Source organism: Sorex araneus, chromosome 6 (genome assembly GCF_027595985.1).
Source record: "Sorex araneus isolate mSorAra2 chromosome 6, mSorAra2.pri, whole genome shotgun sequence".
Lineage (NCBI taxonomy): Eukaryota > Metazoa > Chordata > Mammalia > Eulipotyphla > Soricidae > Sorex > Sorex araneus.
Genome location: NC_073307.1, coordinates 152,068,085 through 152,084,767, shown reverse-complemented (window position 1 = coordinate 152,084,767; position 16,683 = coordinate 152,068,085). Strand labels below are relative to the sequence as shown.

Genomic DNA, 16,683 nt, shown 5'->3' with positions numbered 1-16,683 from the left:
CTTTGCACTGGTTTTGAAATATCCCCACAACGTGTACTCAATATTATGTTAAGGTATCAATTCCTCTGAGCTAATAGCAGTGCATGGTAATTTCAGAATATATAGACTGTGAGGTCTTAATTTCAGCAATATGCTTCAATATGCTTTTACTTGCCAAATATTTAGCTAAGATGCTTAAATGAGCAACTTATTTTAAATGTACCCACTCAATTTACTGAAATATCTGTGTAGCAAGCAACATATAGGTACTTGCAACAAAATTTCCTTGGTAATGTCAATATATCTTAAGCACAAAATACTAAATGTGTATACTTGGAATTTTTTTTTTAATTTTTAATTTTAATTTTTTTCTTTTTGTGTCATACCTGGTGATGCACAGGGGTTACTGCTGGCTCTGGACTCAGGAATTTCCCCTGGTAGTGGTCAGGGAACCATATGGGATGCTGGGAATCAAACCCATGTTGGCCTCCTGTAAGGCAAATGCCCTACCTTCTGTACTATTTCTCCAGCCCCTGGAATTTTAAAGTTGTGTACAATGTACTTATAAAATAAGTTGCAGTTCTTAACTCCTTTCTTTTTCTCTTTTCTACATAAATACATTTTATATTGACTGCTGAGTATACTACTTCTTCTTTAATTTAACCCATTATGTCTACTCTGAATGCGTTCACTGTTTCTTCAGACTTTGCTAATCACACCAACCTTCAGAACTCATTTCACTTCCATTACTGTGGGTAATACTTAATTTTTTTGAGAATATTTTTTCTCTTCATTTGAGTTCATATTTTTCTCAACATGCACCTTAGGAGCAGTGATTATAAGAAACTTTAATTACCTTGTAGAATTTAATGCTGTTTGATAAGCATGATGCTTCCTCAACAATTGCATAATCATTTTTAGAACTAGATTAAATTATGTATAATTTAGGTAAAAAAAAGTATATATGGACAAATGCATATGGGAAATAATTGTTAAGATAGCATTTTTTTCAATATTGGGTATTGTTTTTAATGAACTTAGTGGGGTATCTGAGAGTATTACTAGGATTCTGCAATAAAATGCAGTCCTAGTAATATTACAAAATAAAATTGTACTTTGATATTATGCCCAGAATACTGAGAATACTCCCTGGACTACTTCATAAAACCTATAACTTCTTGCACAGCAGCAATAGAAAAAAGCAATTCCCATCTGTGTTCCTCTGATACACATTTTGCATCTTATATCTGCAAGTGTTCGGAAAGGCATTTAGAAAGAGTATTAGCAGCTTCCACATTAACAATTTTCTGCTTAACTAGTCCTAGTAATTGCAGTAATCCTATCAAGCTGCAGTGCAATATTTTAGTTATGTTTTTGTTGTGATTTACTAAGCCTGCCATGCAGTAGTGTACTTTTCATGGTGGCGTATATTAAATAACTCAAAAAAAAACATGTCTGCAGTTCTAAAACAACTCCAAACATTTTTCTGTAGTCCTTTTTCTTTGGTTACAAGACCGTTCAATCCTAGTAGGGTTTAAAGTATTAATTGCAAATATATATATATATAATTTTCTAATTATCCATTATTTATATAATTCTCTATCATTGTCTAATACAGGGGAGAAGTGGCAAGTGGTATATTTCCCTGCGCATTACATAATTTTTTCTCCCAAAAACTCCCAGTCAGTGTGTGAACATGTGTGTTAGTTTTCTCCACAAAAGAAATTATTTCTGTAGTGTAAGACTTTTAGTACTGATTTTCTTAAGGCCACATATTGTGTCTATCAAAGCAATTAAAATCCTAATGTCATAGTGCAGTGGTTCTGCATTAAGGCAGGTAGACTGTGACTCTTTACTATAGAGCCTGATCTGTGTACTAGTAGCATTTGCCCAAATAGCATAGGTTTTTTTAAGACAAAAATTACCTGAATTATGATATAACATACAATATAATGAAAAGATGATCCTTTACTTAATCAACACACCCAAAGTCATATTTTCCTGATGTATTTTTATTGAAGGCTCCCTTGCTGCAATTAATCAGCTTCTTACATTGACCTCAAATTGAATTTTTGCTTAAAAGTGTCCAAATGTTTCATTTTATTGTTGCTAATTATTGCAGACTAATTCAATTGATATTAAGAAATATCATTTTTCAACTGTAAGAAATTTTAGAGTCACCATAGAGAAGATCTATGGAATAGGCATATCTGGAAGCCAAAGTCATAATTATGTTATTCATTTTATAAACTTCCTGACCTAGGAGACACAGACCCTGGAGATTCCTAATAATTTGTTGTGATGATTACAACCAAAATAATTAGAGGACACCTTCTCTGCTTCAATTTATTTAGTTTTTCAAAATCATTAGTGTATGTACCTTAATGTCTCAAAAGTTAATTTACCATATTATAGAGACTATGTTTCTTGAATTCATGAAAAACTTGCTGGTATATCTATTCTAATAATTCACAAACCAGTATATTACTACTTTATACTTCTCAGTCATTTTATTTTGATCACATGTTTACTCCCATATTTATACAGTAGCAATTCATATTAGTATGTACATATTTATGTCATTATGGTAATTAGGCTTGGGTTGGTGGAATAGGTCACGTAGCTGGAATGCATGCCTTGCATGTCAGAGACCCATGTATGATCTACCATCTTTATCCCCACCTTCACACAAGTCCACCTACCAATCCACCCCATACCCCTTGCACACCCTGGCACCACATGATGCTAAAAGATCCTCCTGGAGCAACACCACTGCACCCCCAGAACAGAAACAGAAGTAGCCCCTCAGCTCTGACAGGTGTCATTCCCTCAAACAATAGGGAAGCAAAAAGCCATTTAGGCATATTGTTTGTTAATTCTGGAATATGCACATCTTCAACTGAGTTGAGAAGAGTATTAGGTAACCATTTCCTGAGGATGAGTCAAATTTTATTATCAGTAGCCAGACAATGATGCTTGGTGTTTCACTGCCTTTGTAATATAGAAGTGTGATGTTTTGACTAAAGTAACAGTACAGCAGATAGGCACTTGCCTTGCACTCAGACAAATCGGATTTGATTCTTTGTACTACATATGGTACTCTGAGCACCACCACAAATGATCCTTGGACACAGAGCCAGGAGTACAGCCCTGAGCACTGCCAGATGTGGCTCCCAAACAAGCAATCCAAAAGTCTGATGCTTTATAACTATTCTTTGTGGTTTCTTCACTTAGTCTTTTAGAAATTTTACTAGGGAAGGAAAAAAAAGGTGGAGTTAAATACTGATCCATAAAATGCTCTCAGTAGAGTCTGGCTGCAAATCTTGAGGTGTGTACATTGACAATGACATATAAAAGGAAGGATCATGTAAAATATTTGATTGGATTTTCTGGCATAGTTAATATAGGGGTTTAGCCAAATTGGAAGTTGAAAATTCACTAAATCACTTCTATTTGCTTTGTTTTGAGAGGGCTTATTCGGAAAAGGTCAGAGCTAACTCCTGGCTCTTAGTGGTGCTGGGGATAATATGTAGTGCCAGAGATCAAACCAGAATTGGCTACAAGAGGATAATAGCCTTAAACCTTGTACTATATCTCTAGTACTACATAAATTTTGATGCTGATTTTTCTATAATCGATGAGATTAAGAAATGACTAAGTTGAAAAGATGTGCCTGGAGCCGGAGGTTCTTCGTCCTCTTAACAACTTCTTCGATGCTCTTGAAGGGTTTCCATGCCACTCTCTTTCTCCTGTGCAGTTCAGACACCAGGTCGTTCCACATGTTGAATTTTTGACCTAGGTACACGTAACTGCTGCATTTAGAGATATCCATTTCTTTGAGAGCAAAAGGAACATCAGGAACTAGTCCATTTCTCATGAACATTGTTTTGGTGAGATTCAGCTGTAGTCTGGCCTTTTCATACTCACAGTTGGAGTCAGTTAGCACTCATGCCGCTTGGCTAATGTTTGGTGGTATTAGAACGATGTCATCGGCGAGGAGGAAGTGGTATAGTTGCCGACCATCTGTCTTCACTCCCGTTCCTTTCCATTCCAGTTGTTGCACGACGCTCTTGAGGGTGGCACTGAAGGGTTTCAGTGAAATGGTGTCGCCCTGCTGAACCGCTCTCTTTACATGGATGATCACTTCCTTTTAGAATGGTGAGCTATTGATGGTGAATCCGTAATAGAGCTCATGGAGGATCCTGATGTAACAGTTTATATAATCAAATATAAATATCACAATAATAGTGATCAGCCAGTAGTTATTTAAATATATCCAGTTCACAATAGATAAAAAACAAAGATACATAATCATGTAACAAAGAGTGGAAGCCACTTTCTATGAAATGAAACATAGTTGCATAATAAAACTTCCTTAGCCAATGCAATGTATGATACTCTCTGATAAAGAATATTCCATTTGTGTGAAAATATTCATCAGTTAATAGATCTAATTAGATTTATAGTCATCATTTAATAGATTTAATTAGAATAGTATATCTATTTTTGTTCTGCTTATAAAACCTAATCATGGTTTCTAAGATAAAGTGAAGAAAAGAGAAAATATCAAAATATTCTATTGCAAATACTCATTTGTATAATACAGAACCATGCCTTATAATATATTGGGAAACTTCATCAAATCCATCACAGTGATGGTTGTTGTTGGTACTTCCCATAGACTCATCTGGACTTTTCCAAGAAAAATGTTCTCCATTAATCAAGAGCTGCAATCAATCTTTTATAGATTTTGTGCAAAATTTTTCTCTTCACATTTACCACTGACCTTTGAAGTGAAACCTTACTGTTTGAAGTTGCTGAAAGGGCAGAAATTTCTTGCTCACTAACTTTAGTCTAAACAATATGCTACGTTATTTGTATCAGAAAATGTTAATATAACTGACTGCAAAAGAAAATGAAAATAAGCATTTGTTGTTAAAAGGCATTATTTGACTCTCATTTAACATAGTCCATTAGACAAATTTCCATGGCAGCTGATGTATATAAAGGCTTTTCAACAAAGAAATTTATCTATTCTACTTAGATCATTCTTGAACTCAGAATGCTTTGGCTGATAGCTGCAGTCACATCCTGATTTCAGAATTATATATTTCTGCTTTCCACTACATTTCATGATTACATTTTCTTAATAAAAATGATTAATAAGCAATTAATTGAGTAATTAATAATATGATTAATAAAGGTGCACCATAATTAGATGTGTCTCTTCTCATTGAACACTTGTAGGTGGTTTTATTACCTCATGGTCTTAATATGTAAAGTGAAATCACAACATCATGAATAGAAGACTAGAATGACTGATATATATCTCCAAATAATTTCTTGTACTAGTACACAGATAAAACATTTTATGTTGCTTATGAAATCAATTTTAGTTTAATATCATATTCTGAAAATGTAGAGAAATTATTTCATTTTTGTTTACATTTTTTAATTTTAGTTCCAATAATAGTATCTAAATTAAATATAAAGTTTTAAGTTTATGAATTTAGGTAGTGGAGTTTACATGTACTACATTTTTCTTTGGAAATAACTTTATATTAGTTTGTACCATCACAAAACCTCAAATTTCTAATGACTCTTATTCAATTGAAATATGACTAGGAATCACAGGTCATATTGATTAACAAAATAAACAAAATAGACTTAGCATTCTAATTTCAAAATTAAAGTACTTCAGTGGTATTAACTTTATCCTTAATAATATGTAAAAGATTTAGGCAATATTTAAGGAAAATTTGAAGGAAAACTATTTGCATATGACAAGAATACCATATTCATGTTCAGGAATTCAAAAGAATATAGCTCTGTACCGAATAGCACTGAATAAAACCTACAAATAGAAATGATATCGATGTTTTATCACAGTATCATTTAGTATGGAATAATTTCCTGACAGATTCTTTCACATCTTTCTTCCAAAAACTATAGATCAATGGATTGAATATGGCATTGAACACTGTAAAACATAGAAGTAATGTTGATCATGAACCGTGAATTTTGGAGATGGGAACACAATAAAGTATCTATAGAGATATATCAATCTATAATTGGATTCAAATTTTCATAATTAGCTCTCACACCTGTATTGTTTCTCATGTTCTCTTTAATTTAGTATTGTGTCGTGAGGCCAATTTTCTTTTTTAAAAAGAGTCCATGAAGCACTGTGATTTACACAGTGAAGTTGTTTTTTAGGCATTCAATGTTCCAGCACCAATCCCACTGCCAGCATCAAGTTCCCTTCACCAGTGTCTGTCCCCAGGTACCCTTCCTATCTCCCCATCTGTCTCCTTGGTAGGAATATTTTAATTTGGTTGTACTGGTTTGAATCTCTTGTTCTCAGTGTTACCGGTTTTGTGGTTCATATATATATATATATATATATATATATATATATATATATATATATGTCTGTATATATATACATAGAGAGAGAGCTATACCATTTTTCAACACCATCAATGTAAATAAGACCCTTGTATTACGCCTCCTGTTACTTCCAGTCTACTTTTGACCCCTCAGTATTTTCTCTTCTCTCTTCTCCTCCATATACTCTATGGTCATGTATGCTCTAGGCATTCCCTTTGCTATACATTCCATTCTCTGATCCAGTTTTTCCTACAGACCAGAGTTAAGTGAGATCATAGTGTGTTTTTCCTTTTTGTGCCTTACTTCACTTAACATACTATGTGTCAATTTTATTCATATTGCAGAAAATTGTATGATTTTTTCATTCTTTACAGCCATATAATATGTGTAGCTATGCTATGTATTCATCAATCACTCATCTACCATTGAAAATGTATGTTGATTCCATATTTTATCTATTGTACTAAGTTCTGCAATGACTAATGATGTGCATATGTCCATTTGAATGTATATTTCTGTTTCCTGGGGAAGATGCCTAGAAGTGAAATTGCTAAGTAATATGGCAGCTCAATTCTTAGTTCAGTGGGAAATCTCCATACCGTTTTTCATAGGGATTGAAACAGGCATCATTTCCACCAGCAGTAAATGAGTGTTCTGTTTTACCACATTCCCACCAACCTGTGTTATTCACATTATTTTTGAGATGTCTCATTTTCAATGCTGCGAGATCATACCTTGTTGTTTTGATTGGATTTTGCTAAGAATAGGTGATGATGAGCATTTTTCATATGCCTGTGGTAATCCATCAGTCTTTCTCATAGACATATATCCTCACTTTTTATCTTAATTTTATAGGGTTTTTAGACTTATTTTTGATTATCTTTTTGAGTACTACTTTTCTGTTTATTTTTTTGGGGGGTGGGGCGATCCCTAGTAGTGCTCCAAAAGATAAGGATAAATAGGGGTTTCATTCACAGTTTTTTTTTCATTCTAGCTAAGTTTAATTTCCCACAAATGTTTGCTTTATTGTGCCAGTATCTTGTAAGATCAAGAAATTTGAACCATGATGTTTACAATGAAAAGAAAGCAGCCAATAGGTTTTGGATATATGCTACTGAAAAAGTAGTAAATACCAAACTGCCTGATGATTACAGAGCAAAAGATCCACTTTTAAATTTTTCTGTGATTTATCTATTTTGTTTAACGAAATTACCAAACCTTTTATGGAATTGCCTTCAAGAAGCTAATAATTGCCTGCAGGGTTCCTAGGTAAACTAACCACCCTGTAGGACACTTTCCTTCATTGAATGTCAACCTTCTAAAAGAAAAGAGCAGGGGGCTGGGTAGGGCGTTTGCCTTGCACGCGGCCTACCCTGGTTCGATTCCCAGCATCCCATATGGTCCCCTGAGCACCTCCAGGGGTAATTCCTGAGTGCAGAGCCAGGAGTAACCCCTGTACATTACTGGGTGTGACCCAAAAAGCAAAAAAAACAAAAATAAAAAAATAAAAAAGAAAAGAAAAGAGCAAACAAATATTTAAATGTTAAGAAGTTATTTATTTTTATGATCCATGAGTATCACATATACATACACTTATGATGTAAAATGATGGAGATGAAGCAATAAGATTAAAGAGCATTAAGTATATTTCAGATTAAATAATAAGTATTGAATATTCATTGATAATAAGTGCTTTCACAAACAATTCTTAAAATCCACAAGACATTTGAAATGGTATGTTAATGCATCCCACAGTTAAGTTAGTTAAGTACACAGACACAGAGCTAGCACAGCAGTTGGAAAGGATATAACATGGTATAGATGCTAAAGGAGAAACGTTACTGTTGTGAATTTCAATTAAGATCTTATTTTACAATTTGGAGCTTTATCACTATTAATGTGAATAATGTTACTAGAAAATAAAATATTTGTAATAAAATCATTTTAGAATAAAAAGAGGGACAAATGGAAAACATATAGACCAAATAAAAGAATTTTATACCCTTAATTTGAGATGTGGATGATTACAGAATTTGAATCAAGTTAAGAAATTTTCAATTTATGTTACAAAACATTAGACAGGTGAAGATGTCACCTAAAATATTATAATATTCAAGACTACTCTAGATATAGATATAGGATAACTGTAACAATACATTCTAGAGAAGTAATCTCATATTTTGCTTTATATTTCATCACTGGATAATTTGTTACAAAATAATTTCCTCACTGTTTCTTTTACAACTTTGTTCCTAAGACCATAGATCAGTGGGTTGAGCATGGGGATAACCATTATGTAAAAGACATTGCCCACCTTGAGTATCAGCCACGAATTTTTGGAGTTAGGAACACAATAGAGAAAGAAGATGGTACCATGGAAAATGGTAATGGCAGTGAGATGAGAGGCACAAGTGGAGAAAGCTTTCTTCCTCCCCCCTCTAGAAGGCATCTTCATGACTGTGATAAAAATGTAAGCATAGGAAGTAAGGATGATCATAAGGCTGCTAACTTCATTGATGATACCAAAGGCGAACGTGATCTTGTGGGTCACTTGGAGATCAGAATAGGAGACAGAGACAATGGCATTGTATTCACAAACAAAGTTGTTAATGATATTTCTTCCTCTGAAAGATAATCTCATTAGGAAAATGCTCAGGGTGACAGAACAAAATATACCACAAAAGTATGATGCAGCCACCAACATGGCGCAAAGCTTCTGGGACATTGCAGTTGTGTATTGCAAAGGATTACAAACAGCCACAAACCGGTCATAGGCCATCACAGCCAACAAGTAGAATTCTGTCGCCACAAATGTACATATAAAGATGAATTGAGCCATGCATTCTGGGAAAGTGATGGATCTGTCTTCCACAACTAAGTTTTCTAAAAGCTTGGGTGTAACAATTGTAGAGTTACAAAAATCAATAAAGGACAAATGACTGAGGAAATAGTACATTGGGGTGTGGAGTTTGGGATTGATCTTGATCACCAAGATCATGCCTAGATTTCCTACCACACTGACTGTATAGATGGTGAAGAACAGTAGGAACAGAGGCACCTGGAGATTTGGGTATTCTGAAAAGCCCAAGAGAATGAATGTGGCTTCAGCACTCTGGTTTTCCAGGTACCTGTGAATAAAATAGAAAAGTTTAAGAGAACTAAGAAAGTAAATTTGGAATAAGGATATTAAATGTGGAAATAGTGATTGGTACATAATCCTTGACTAGTGATCGGAATATATATTTGATTTCAACCACTCAACTACAATGCAATTGTTCATTGATTTTTTCACATGACTACACTCAACATTCACAAAAACATTATTTCACAAAAATAACCAATATCTTATTACAGAGTTCAGTAATTATGTCTCTGCCTAGCTATCCTCCAAGGTTTCATAGAATGAATATAGACATTCCTCTAAGCATTCTCTGGGTTCTTCTAGACATTCTCTGGTTTTCATACCTTTCTGTTAATCTTGTTTACCTTTGACTTATTCCTTAGGGTCAGAAAAATACTCTTAAGTTTATCACTATTAAGTCATCAAAAGTGCCAATTTCACTCACTAGTAACTATATACATGTATACACATCTATTATTAAATTGTCATGTTATATTTGTCATTACCTTATTAGTATATTAGTCTTGAGATCAAAATATGATAGAATACAAGACAAAGAATACATGGTAGGATAAAACACACTAAGATAGAATACATGCTCAATAACGTGTGAATAAATGAATATGTGAGCATTATATTTTGATGACATGGGAAATATATTTGGATTTTTCCTAATTTGGGCACTTACCCACAAGTCTTTAAAATTTTCTAGAGAATAAGAATAATAAAACAATATTTTCACATATATATGATATGATTTTGGAAACCGTATGTGAATGGGGACACTTTGCCAGGGAAATGATCCTATGACCTGATTGCTGGAACTTTCTGTCTCACCAGGAACTACTGAGAGTGACTGAGGAGCTGGAGGTTGAATAAACCTACCAGAGTCAACAATTTTATTCTGTATGCTTGGAATAAAGCCTCCATAAAATCCCAAGTGATATGATTTGGAGACTTCTCTGTTGGTAAATAAGAGGAGACGCAAGGAAAAAGTTTCATCTGTTTAAGGTGTAGATACTCTGAACATTTCCTCCTTATACTTTTACCATCTGTGATTTCGTTGATGGTATTATTCCCTAACAATAAGCAAGAGTACAACAAGTAAAGCCACATATATACCTTAAGATCTTAATTAGCACCGAAATTAGGTCTTAAAAACCGCTCTTACCTGTGATCAGTGTTTGCAAAGTTTGAGTAAGAGTATAAATTTGCAACTGGCTTAAGAAGTAGTGATGGAGGTTGCAGGTCCTAGAGGGCTGTGTAAACCTAGAGAATCTGATTATAGCTCCAAGTAGAGAGTATCAAGATTTAGTTAAGTTTTAGCTGGTAATTGTGTCTAAGAATTCTGACATTATAGAAAACTCCCCAGCACTTTGGAATGAGTTCATGTCCCATAAATCATCAATCAGTGGATGCATGAATTGGAGGGAAGTCTTCGGCTAAAATGTAGACCAAATTAAGGAAGTAAATCTATCAGTTCACCCTGAATTTTGTTGTGAATTGCAATGTATTACAATAATCATGAAACATGCTTCACAACAAGTGGTCCTAAAACCGGATGAAACAAATGCTTCCTGACTTACATAAAATAAGTATATATTGGGTTAAAGAATACATTGGATAACATTGTCGATGCCCTAGATCGCCTGTGGCAGGAAAATAGGTTTCAAGATGCTGAAGTGATTTATACAACTTCTCAGAACCTGGACATAGAAAAGGTGTTAGACCACTCTCAGAAATTTCTACTAGGGCATCTGCCACCCTCCCTACTGGGTCCCCTCTGTGGGTTTCCTGATTGTTTGCTGATAACATTTTCTCCCCCTCCAATTTGTTGATTGTTTGCTAATTACATTCCCTTTGACATTCCCTTTGATCCTGCTCTTTACTTTGTGATCTCATCCAAGAAAAAGCCTCCTGCTTTTGCTTGTGCTGGAGGCTCAGACCTTGCAGAGTAAATCTAAGCCTGCCAGCAGGAAAATAAATCTTCTGCTCCTCCAAGAGTTTGCCATTTGGATATTTGAGATTAGTCAGGTCAAATCCTGCAACATTTGCTTGTATGATGCCTCAACACTGTATTTTTTCTAGTATTTTTCCAATTATGACAATCTTTTATTTTTTTCTGAAAGCTGGGTTTCAAATAGGTACTGAGATTTAATATTGCACTAGGCAGAAGGAAAGTTATTCTACCGTAGAGTGCTATAAAAATTATTGTCCTAATTACTATTGGAAATTAAATACTGTTGTTAAGTTGAAAGAAATTATATTGAATTAAAATGGTTGGCAGCCCACTCCTGACTTTTGTAACCTCGCTTTGTTCTTCTTCTGTAACCATGCTTATGCCCCCAAACTGTATATTACAATGTACTATGCCTGGGTCCTGTCACTTACATCCTGACATCTGCCTGTCAGTTGGGTTGGAATTCACATATGTGCCTAACAGATAGGGACCCGCTCACAGAAGGAGTTGCTGAAAACAAGGAGCCCAGATAGTGACTCCATTCCCACGGCCCAGCAGATAGTGACTCCGGCCCAGTAGATGGTGACTCCGGCCCAGCAGATAGTAACTCCGGACAAACCTAGGTAGCGACTCCACCCCTGATGCAGAGCCCAGATAGCGACTCTGGTCCCACAGCGTTACAGATAGTAACTCCTGACGCAGGGCAAGGAGATTGAAAGAATGTCTTCGGACACACGAATTCTAAGAAAGTGGCTCTGGACGAGGCTACGTGACAAACGTGACTGACCCAGAGGACTCAAGCCCTATAAAAAGGCTGCCCTAGCTAGCACAAATCGCTGCATCTACTAGGGGTGCAGCCCCAGCATGTTGGTCTGAATAAACTTTTGTCTTGCAAGACTGGCCCCTCTCTGCTTCTTGCGGCTCCGGACCCAACACTGTGTAGTTTCAAATCAGTTGCCATGCAAACATTTTAAGTTTCATACACACATACATATGTATATATAATTGCATCATAAAAGTATCTCTGACCATTTTTTTATCAATTATCATATTGTTAACTCACTCTCATTTGATTCTGCTATAGTTACACCATATGTGATTTTATTTTCTAAAAGAACTTTAAAAATTTTACGGAAATAATATTGCGTGCAAATTCTACCACCAAGCATAATTTATTTCATGTATTTTTCAGCTTTACTATTTGTTCTCTAGGGTTATTGCAAAACCATCATATTGGTCAGGATTGAAAGTGAAATCATAATTTTGCAGGATAAACATAACTCAGTCGATTCTGACCTATCTCTTCCCCACAAGCATAGTTTCAGCACTCTGTTTATATGAGATGTAAAGCAGAGACTGAAAGGAAGCAACGAAAAGCTTAGTCTTTTTAAAAGTTTATTTAGTTTTTTAGCTGATTTAACTGTCATTCCATAAGTACACTGAACTTCTTTAAACCGCCTGAAAACCAGTAATGTATCGTAAATGTACACCCTCTGAAATTCACTGCAGCCTCCAAATGCTATGGGGTCACTATCAAAGGAACACCAGAGACAGTACAATTAGAATTTAGAGGAGCTTTACTGCTACCAGCTCGCAGACTGTCCTGCTAGTTGCCAGAGCTGCAGCCTCACAGCTGAAGCACTGGGCTGTTATTAGGAAAACCGCATCCTGGTGCTCCAGTCCTCTCCTATGAACCTGAAAAATTAGTTTAGTTCACTGGGACCACGTCCCAGCACCTAAAATTCATGCAAATGTTGAATCAAAAGAGAGAAAACATGGTTACAGCGGGAGCACATGAAATATACAGTCGTCTTCGGGCATATCCCTTAGGACCCCAGCCCATTGTTCATGTTTGCAACCTGTGATGGACTTTCAGAACCTTTCGGGAAATTCAGGGACTTAGGGAATGACTCAGTTAAATCAGCTAAAAAATCAACTTCCAAAAAAACCTATGTTTCTTATTGCTCCCTTTCAGCCTCTCCTACTTCCAGTGACTGCCATCACAGCCTCCTATTCCATTTCTACCATAATCTCAGCAATTTTATTGACATTTTAGAAATGGTAACTTGAAACTATGAGCCCAGTTTAATTTTATGCCTACTAGAACTACTCCGAGGAACATTGCAAAAGATTCACTGTCACTGTCATCCCGGTGCTCATCCATTTGCTCAAGAGGGCACCAGTAATGTCTCCACTGTGAGACTTGCTGTTACTGGTTTTGGCATATCTAATAAATATGAAATGGGTAGCTTTAGGCTCATCCATGGGGGCTAGATACTCTCAGTAGCTTGCCGGGCTCTCCCAGAGGGGCGGAGGAATCGAATCAGGTCTGCTGTATGCAAGGCAAACACCCTACATACTGCGCTATTGATCCAGTGCTGGAACAAGTACCATAAGGAAAGTTGAAAATAACTTTGAAGAGTGAGTTTAAAAGTCCTTTGGCAAAAGATTACAAAGACTATAACACAGCAGATATATAAATATGAATATATATATCCATTTTTCTTATTGTTATTACTTGTGTGTATAAAGGCAAGGATAAGCATCTTGAGAGAAAGAAAACTAAAATCATTTTCTATAGAAAACTACCGGTGCATAATAATACTAAATGAGATGCAAGAGAAGGAACAACTGAAGAAAACTAGGTGACAAGGTAGTTAGATACCAGTTTATATTTTTATTTTCAAGGATTATTCGAACTTGATGGTCCTTGAAAAAAATGAACCAAAGCAAGAAATAAATTGGCTCACCTGAACGTAGAAAAATTTGACACAGTCATAGGGAAGCTTCCTTGTGAAAATGAAAGGACACAAGAAAAATTCTTGCCGAGATAAATTTCTAACGTATAATAAATCTAAATATATAATATGAATACTAAATGTATTCCAGTACAAGTGGCAGAAATAAGATCTTCTCTTTAAGTATTTAAAAATATGCTATGATGGGAGACAAATTGGGAGATAAAATAGATGACAGAATAACCGTAATTGGTTTATACTTTCAGGACCATAATGATGCAAACCCAAGAGAGTATCCTCAGGAATTGCTCTAGAGACCACACAGAACAATTATTTAAGATAAGAGTTCATTTAATTTGGAGTATATACCTTCTTCTAAGTCCTAGTAAACATTATCATCTTGATATGATATTCATTAATCTTTTTGGCAAATGTTAAATTGAATGAAAACTCCTTTATATGTAGATACCTATGAAGCAGAGAACATTCAAAGGAAAAAGCATCTGGAAGCTAAAATAGAAATAAACATTTATATTAAATTATGTTGTGTGCTTTTACATAGAAATATATCAAACTCTAATTGGATATAAAGTTACATAATTAGTTCTCATACCTGTATTGTTTTTCATGTTCTCTCTTTTTAGTATTTTGTGGTGAAGTCAACTTTTTTTTTCAAGTGCTTTGAAGCACTGTGATTTACAAAGTTATTCAGTGTTGATTTTTAGGCATTGAATGTTTGAGCACCAATCCAACTTTGAGCTTCAGTGTCTATCCCCAGGTACCCTTTCCATCTCCCCATCTGTCTCCTTGGCAGGAATATTTTTAAATTGGTTGTACTGGTTTGAACCTCTCACTCTTAATGTTATTGGTTTTGTGGTTCAGATTTATAGTTGTACCACTTCTCTACACACCAATGCAAACAAGACCCTTGAGTTCTACCCCCTGTTACTTCCATCTGCTTCTGAGATGATACTTTTATTTTTAATTTTAATGAGTTACTGTGAGATACAGTTACAGACTTACAAGTTTTCATGATTACATTTCAATCAAACAATGTTTGAGTACCCATCCCTCCACCAGTGCCCATTCTCCACCACCGATTTTCCCAGCATTCTTCCTGCCACCACCACTCCTCACCCCCCTGCCTCTGTGACAGACACATTCCCACTTAGTCTCTTTTTTTGGGTGTTGTGGTTTGCAATATAGGCACTAAGCAACCAACACTATTGGCCGGTACTCGATGTACCATCTCGAGCGATCCGTCCAACACTCATTTACTTAGTGGTCTCTTCTCCATCCCACCTGCCTTTCCCCCAACACATGAGATCAGCTTTCAAGCCATTCAGTGATTCTCCTGACCCTTATCTCTTCTATCCTTAGGTGTTATCCTCCTATTATGTTACTTTATATTCCACAAATGGGTACAATCATTCTGTGTCTATTTTATTGTTGTTTCTATTATATTTTACTAATAATATGTAATGAAGAGCATTTTTCATATGCCTGTTGGGCATACATAAGTCTTTCTCAGAGAAGGTTTTTCTGTTCATTTTGCATTTTAATGCATACAGTATTTTAATTTATTTTTATTTTTCTTATTTTTAAAAAAGTTTTCTTTTTGGGTCACACAAAACGATGCACAGGGGTTACTCCTGGCTCTGGACTCAGAAATTAACCCCGGCGGTGCTAAGAGGACCATATGAGATGCTAGTAATCAAACCCAGGTCAGCCATATGAATGGAAATTGCTCTACCCCTGTGCTATTGCTCCAGCCCCCTATTTTTCTTTTTTGAGTACCACTTTCCCCAAAGAAGTTTACTGGGGTGGGGAGCTCCCAAGTAGAACTCTAATGGGAACAGAAGACTAGGAGTTTCATTTAGCAGGATTTTAAATGTAGCTACATTTAGTTGTCACATGGTTATTTAATTTTAGTTATGGTTATTTAATTGTGCCATTATCTTGAAATATCAAGAAATTAGAACCAAGATGTATATATCAAGCTGGAAGCTGCTAATACACCAATCAAGAATTTGGAGAGATGCTGCTAAAAACAGTAGTAAAATACAGACCAACATGGCTGAGGAGCAAAGATAAAAGAATCCATTTTTAAATTTTTTTGATAATTTATCTATTTATTTTAAACAATAGTACCAATCCTTTTAGGTAATAGCCTTCAACAAGCTAAGAAACACCAGCAGGGTTCCCAGGTCCATTGACCACTCTGTGGGTCACTTCTCACCACCAAATGCAAATATTTCTAAAAGTAAAGGGAAAGCAAATAGAAAAATCAAAATAATAAAAAGCTATTTATTTTTATGATGCAAAACATCACATTTACATGTACTTATGTGCATATATATGGTGTCCAATAAACTATAAGTCAAGAAGCATTACTTTTGCTTATGTTTATGTTTAAGTAATTATGTCTAAGCAATATTGATGAATATTTATCAATAAAAATGCTTTCACAAACAATTCTTAAAATGAATGAAAAA

The 16,683-nt window shown here is 35.2% G+C and overlaps 1 protein-coding gene across 1 annotated transcript; it reads right to left on the bottom strand.

The window, feature by feature from the left end:
- Positions 1 to 8,554: 8,554 nt before the first annotated feature.
- LOC101552683 (olfactory receptor 5D13-like) lies at positions 8,555 to 14,229 on the bottom strand. Its single transcript, XM_004621640.1, has 2 exons — positions 14,201 to 14,229; positions 8,555 to 9,497 (listed from the first exon to the last, which is right to left on the bottom strand). The coding sequence occupies exons 1-2, from the start codon at positions 14,227 to 14,229 to the stop codon at positions 8,555 to 8,557; spliced, it is 972 nt and encodes a 323-aa protein (XP_004621697.1).
- Between the last annotated feature and the right edge of the window lie 2,454 nt (positions 14,230 to 16,683).

Bases quoted from the DNA above. Each gene is read 5' to 3' on its own strand.
- LOC101552683 (XM_004621640.1), bottom strand. From the start codon at position 14,229: ATGACTGTGTCAAATTTTTCTACGTTCAG. The intron at 9,498-14,200 runs GTGAGCCAATTT...TTTTATTCACAG, and splicing joins TCAAATTTTTCTACGTTCAG to GTACCTGGAAAACCAGAGTG.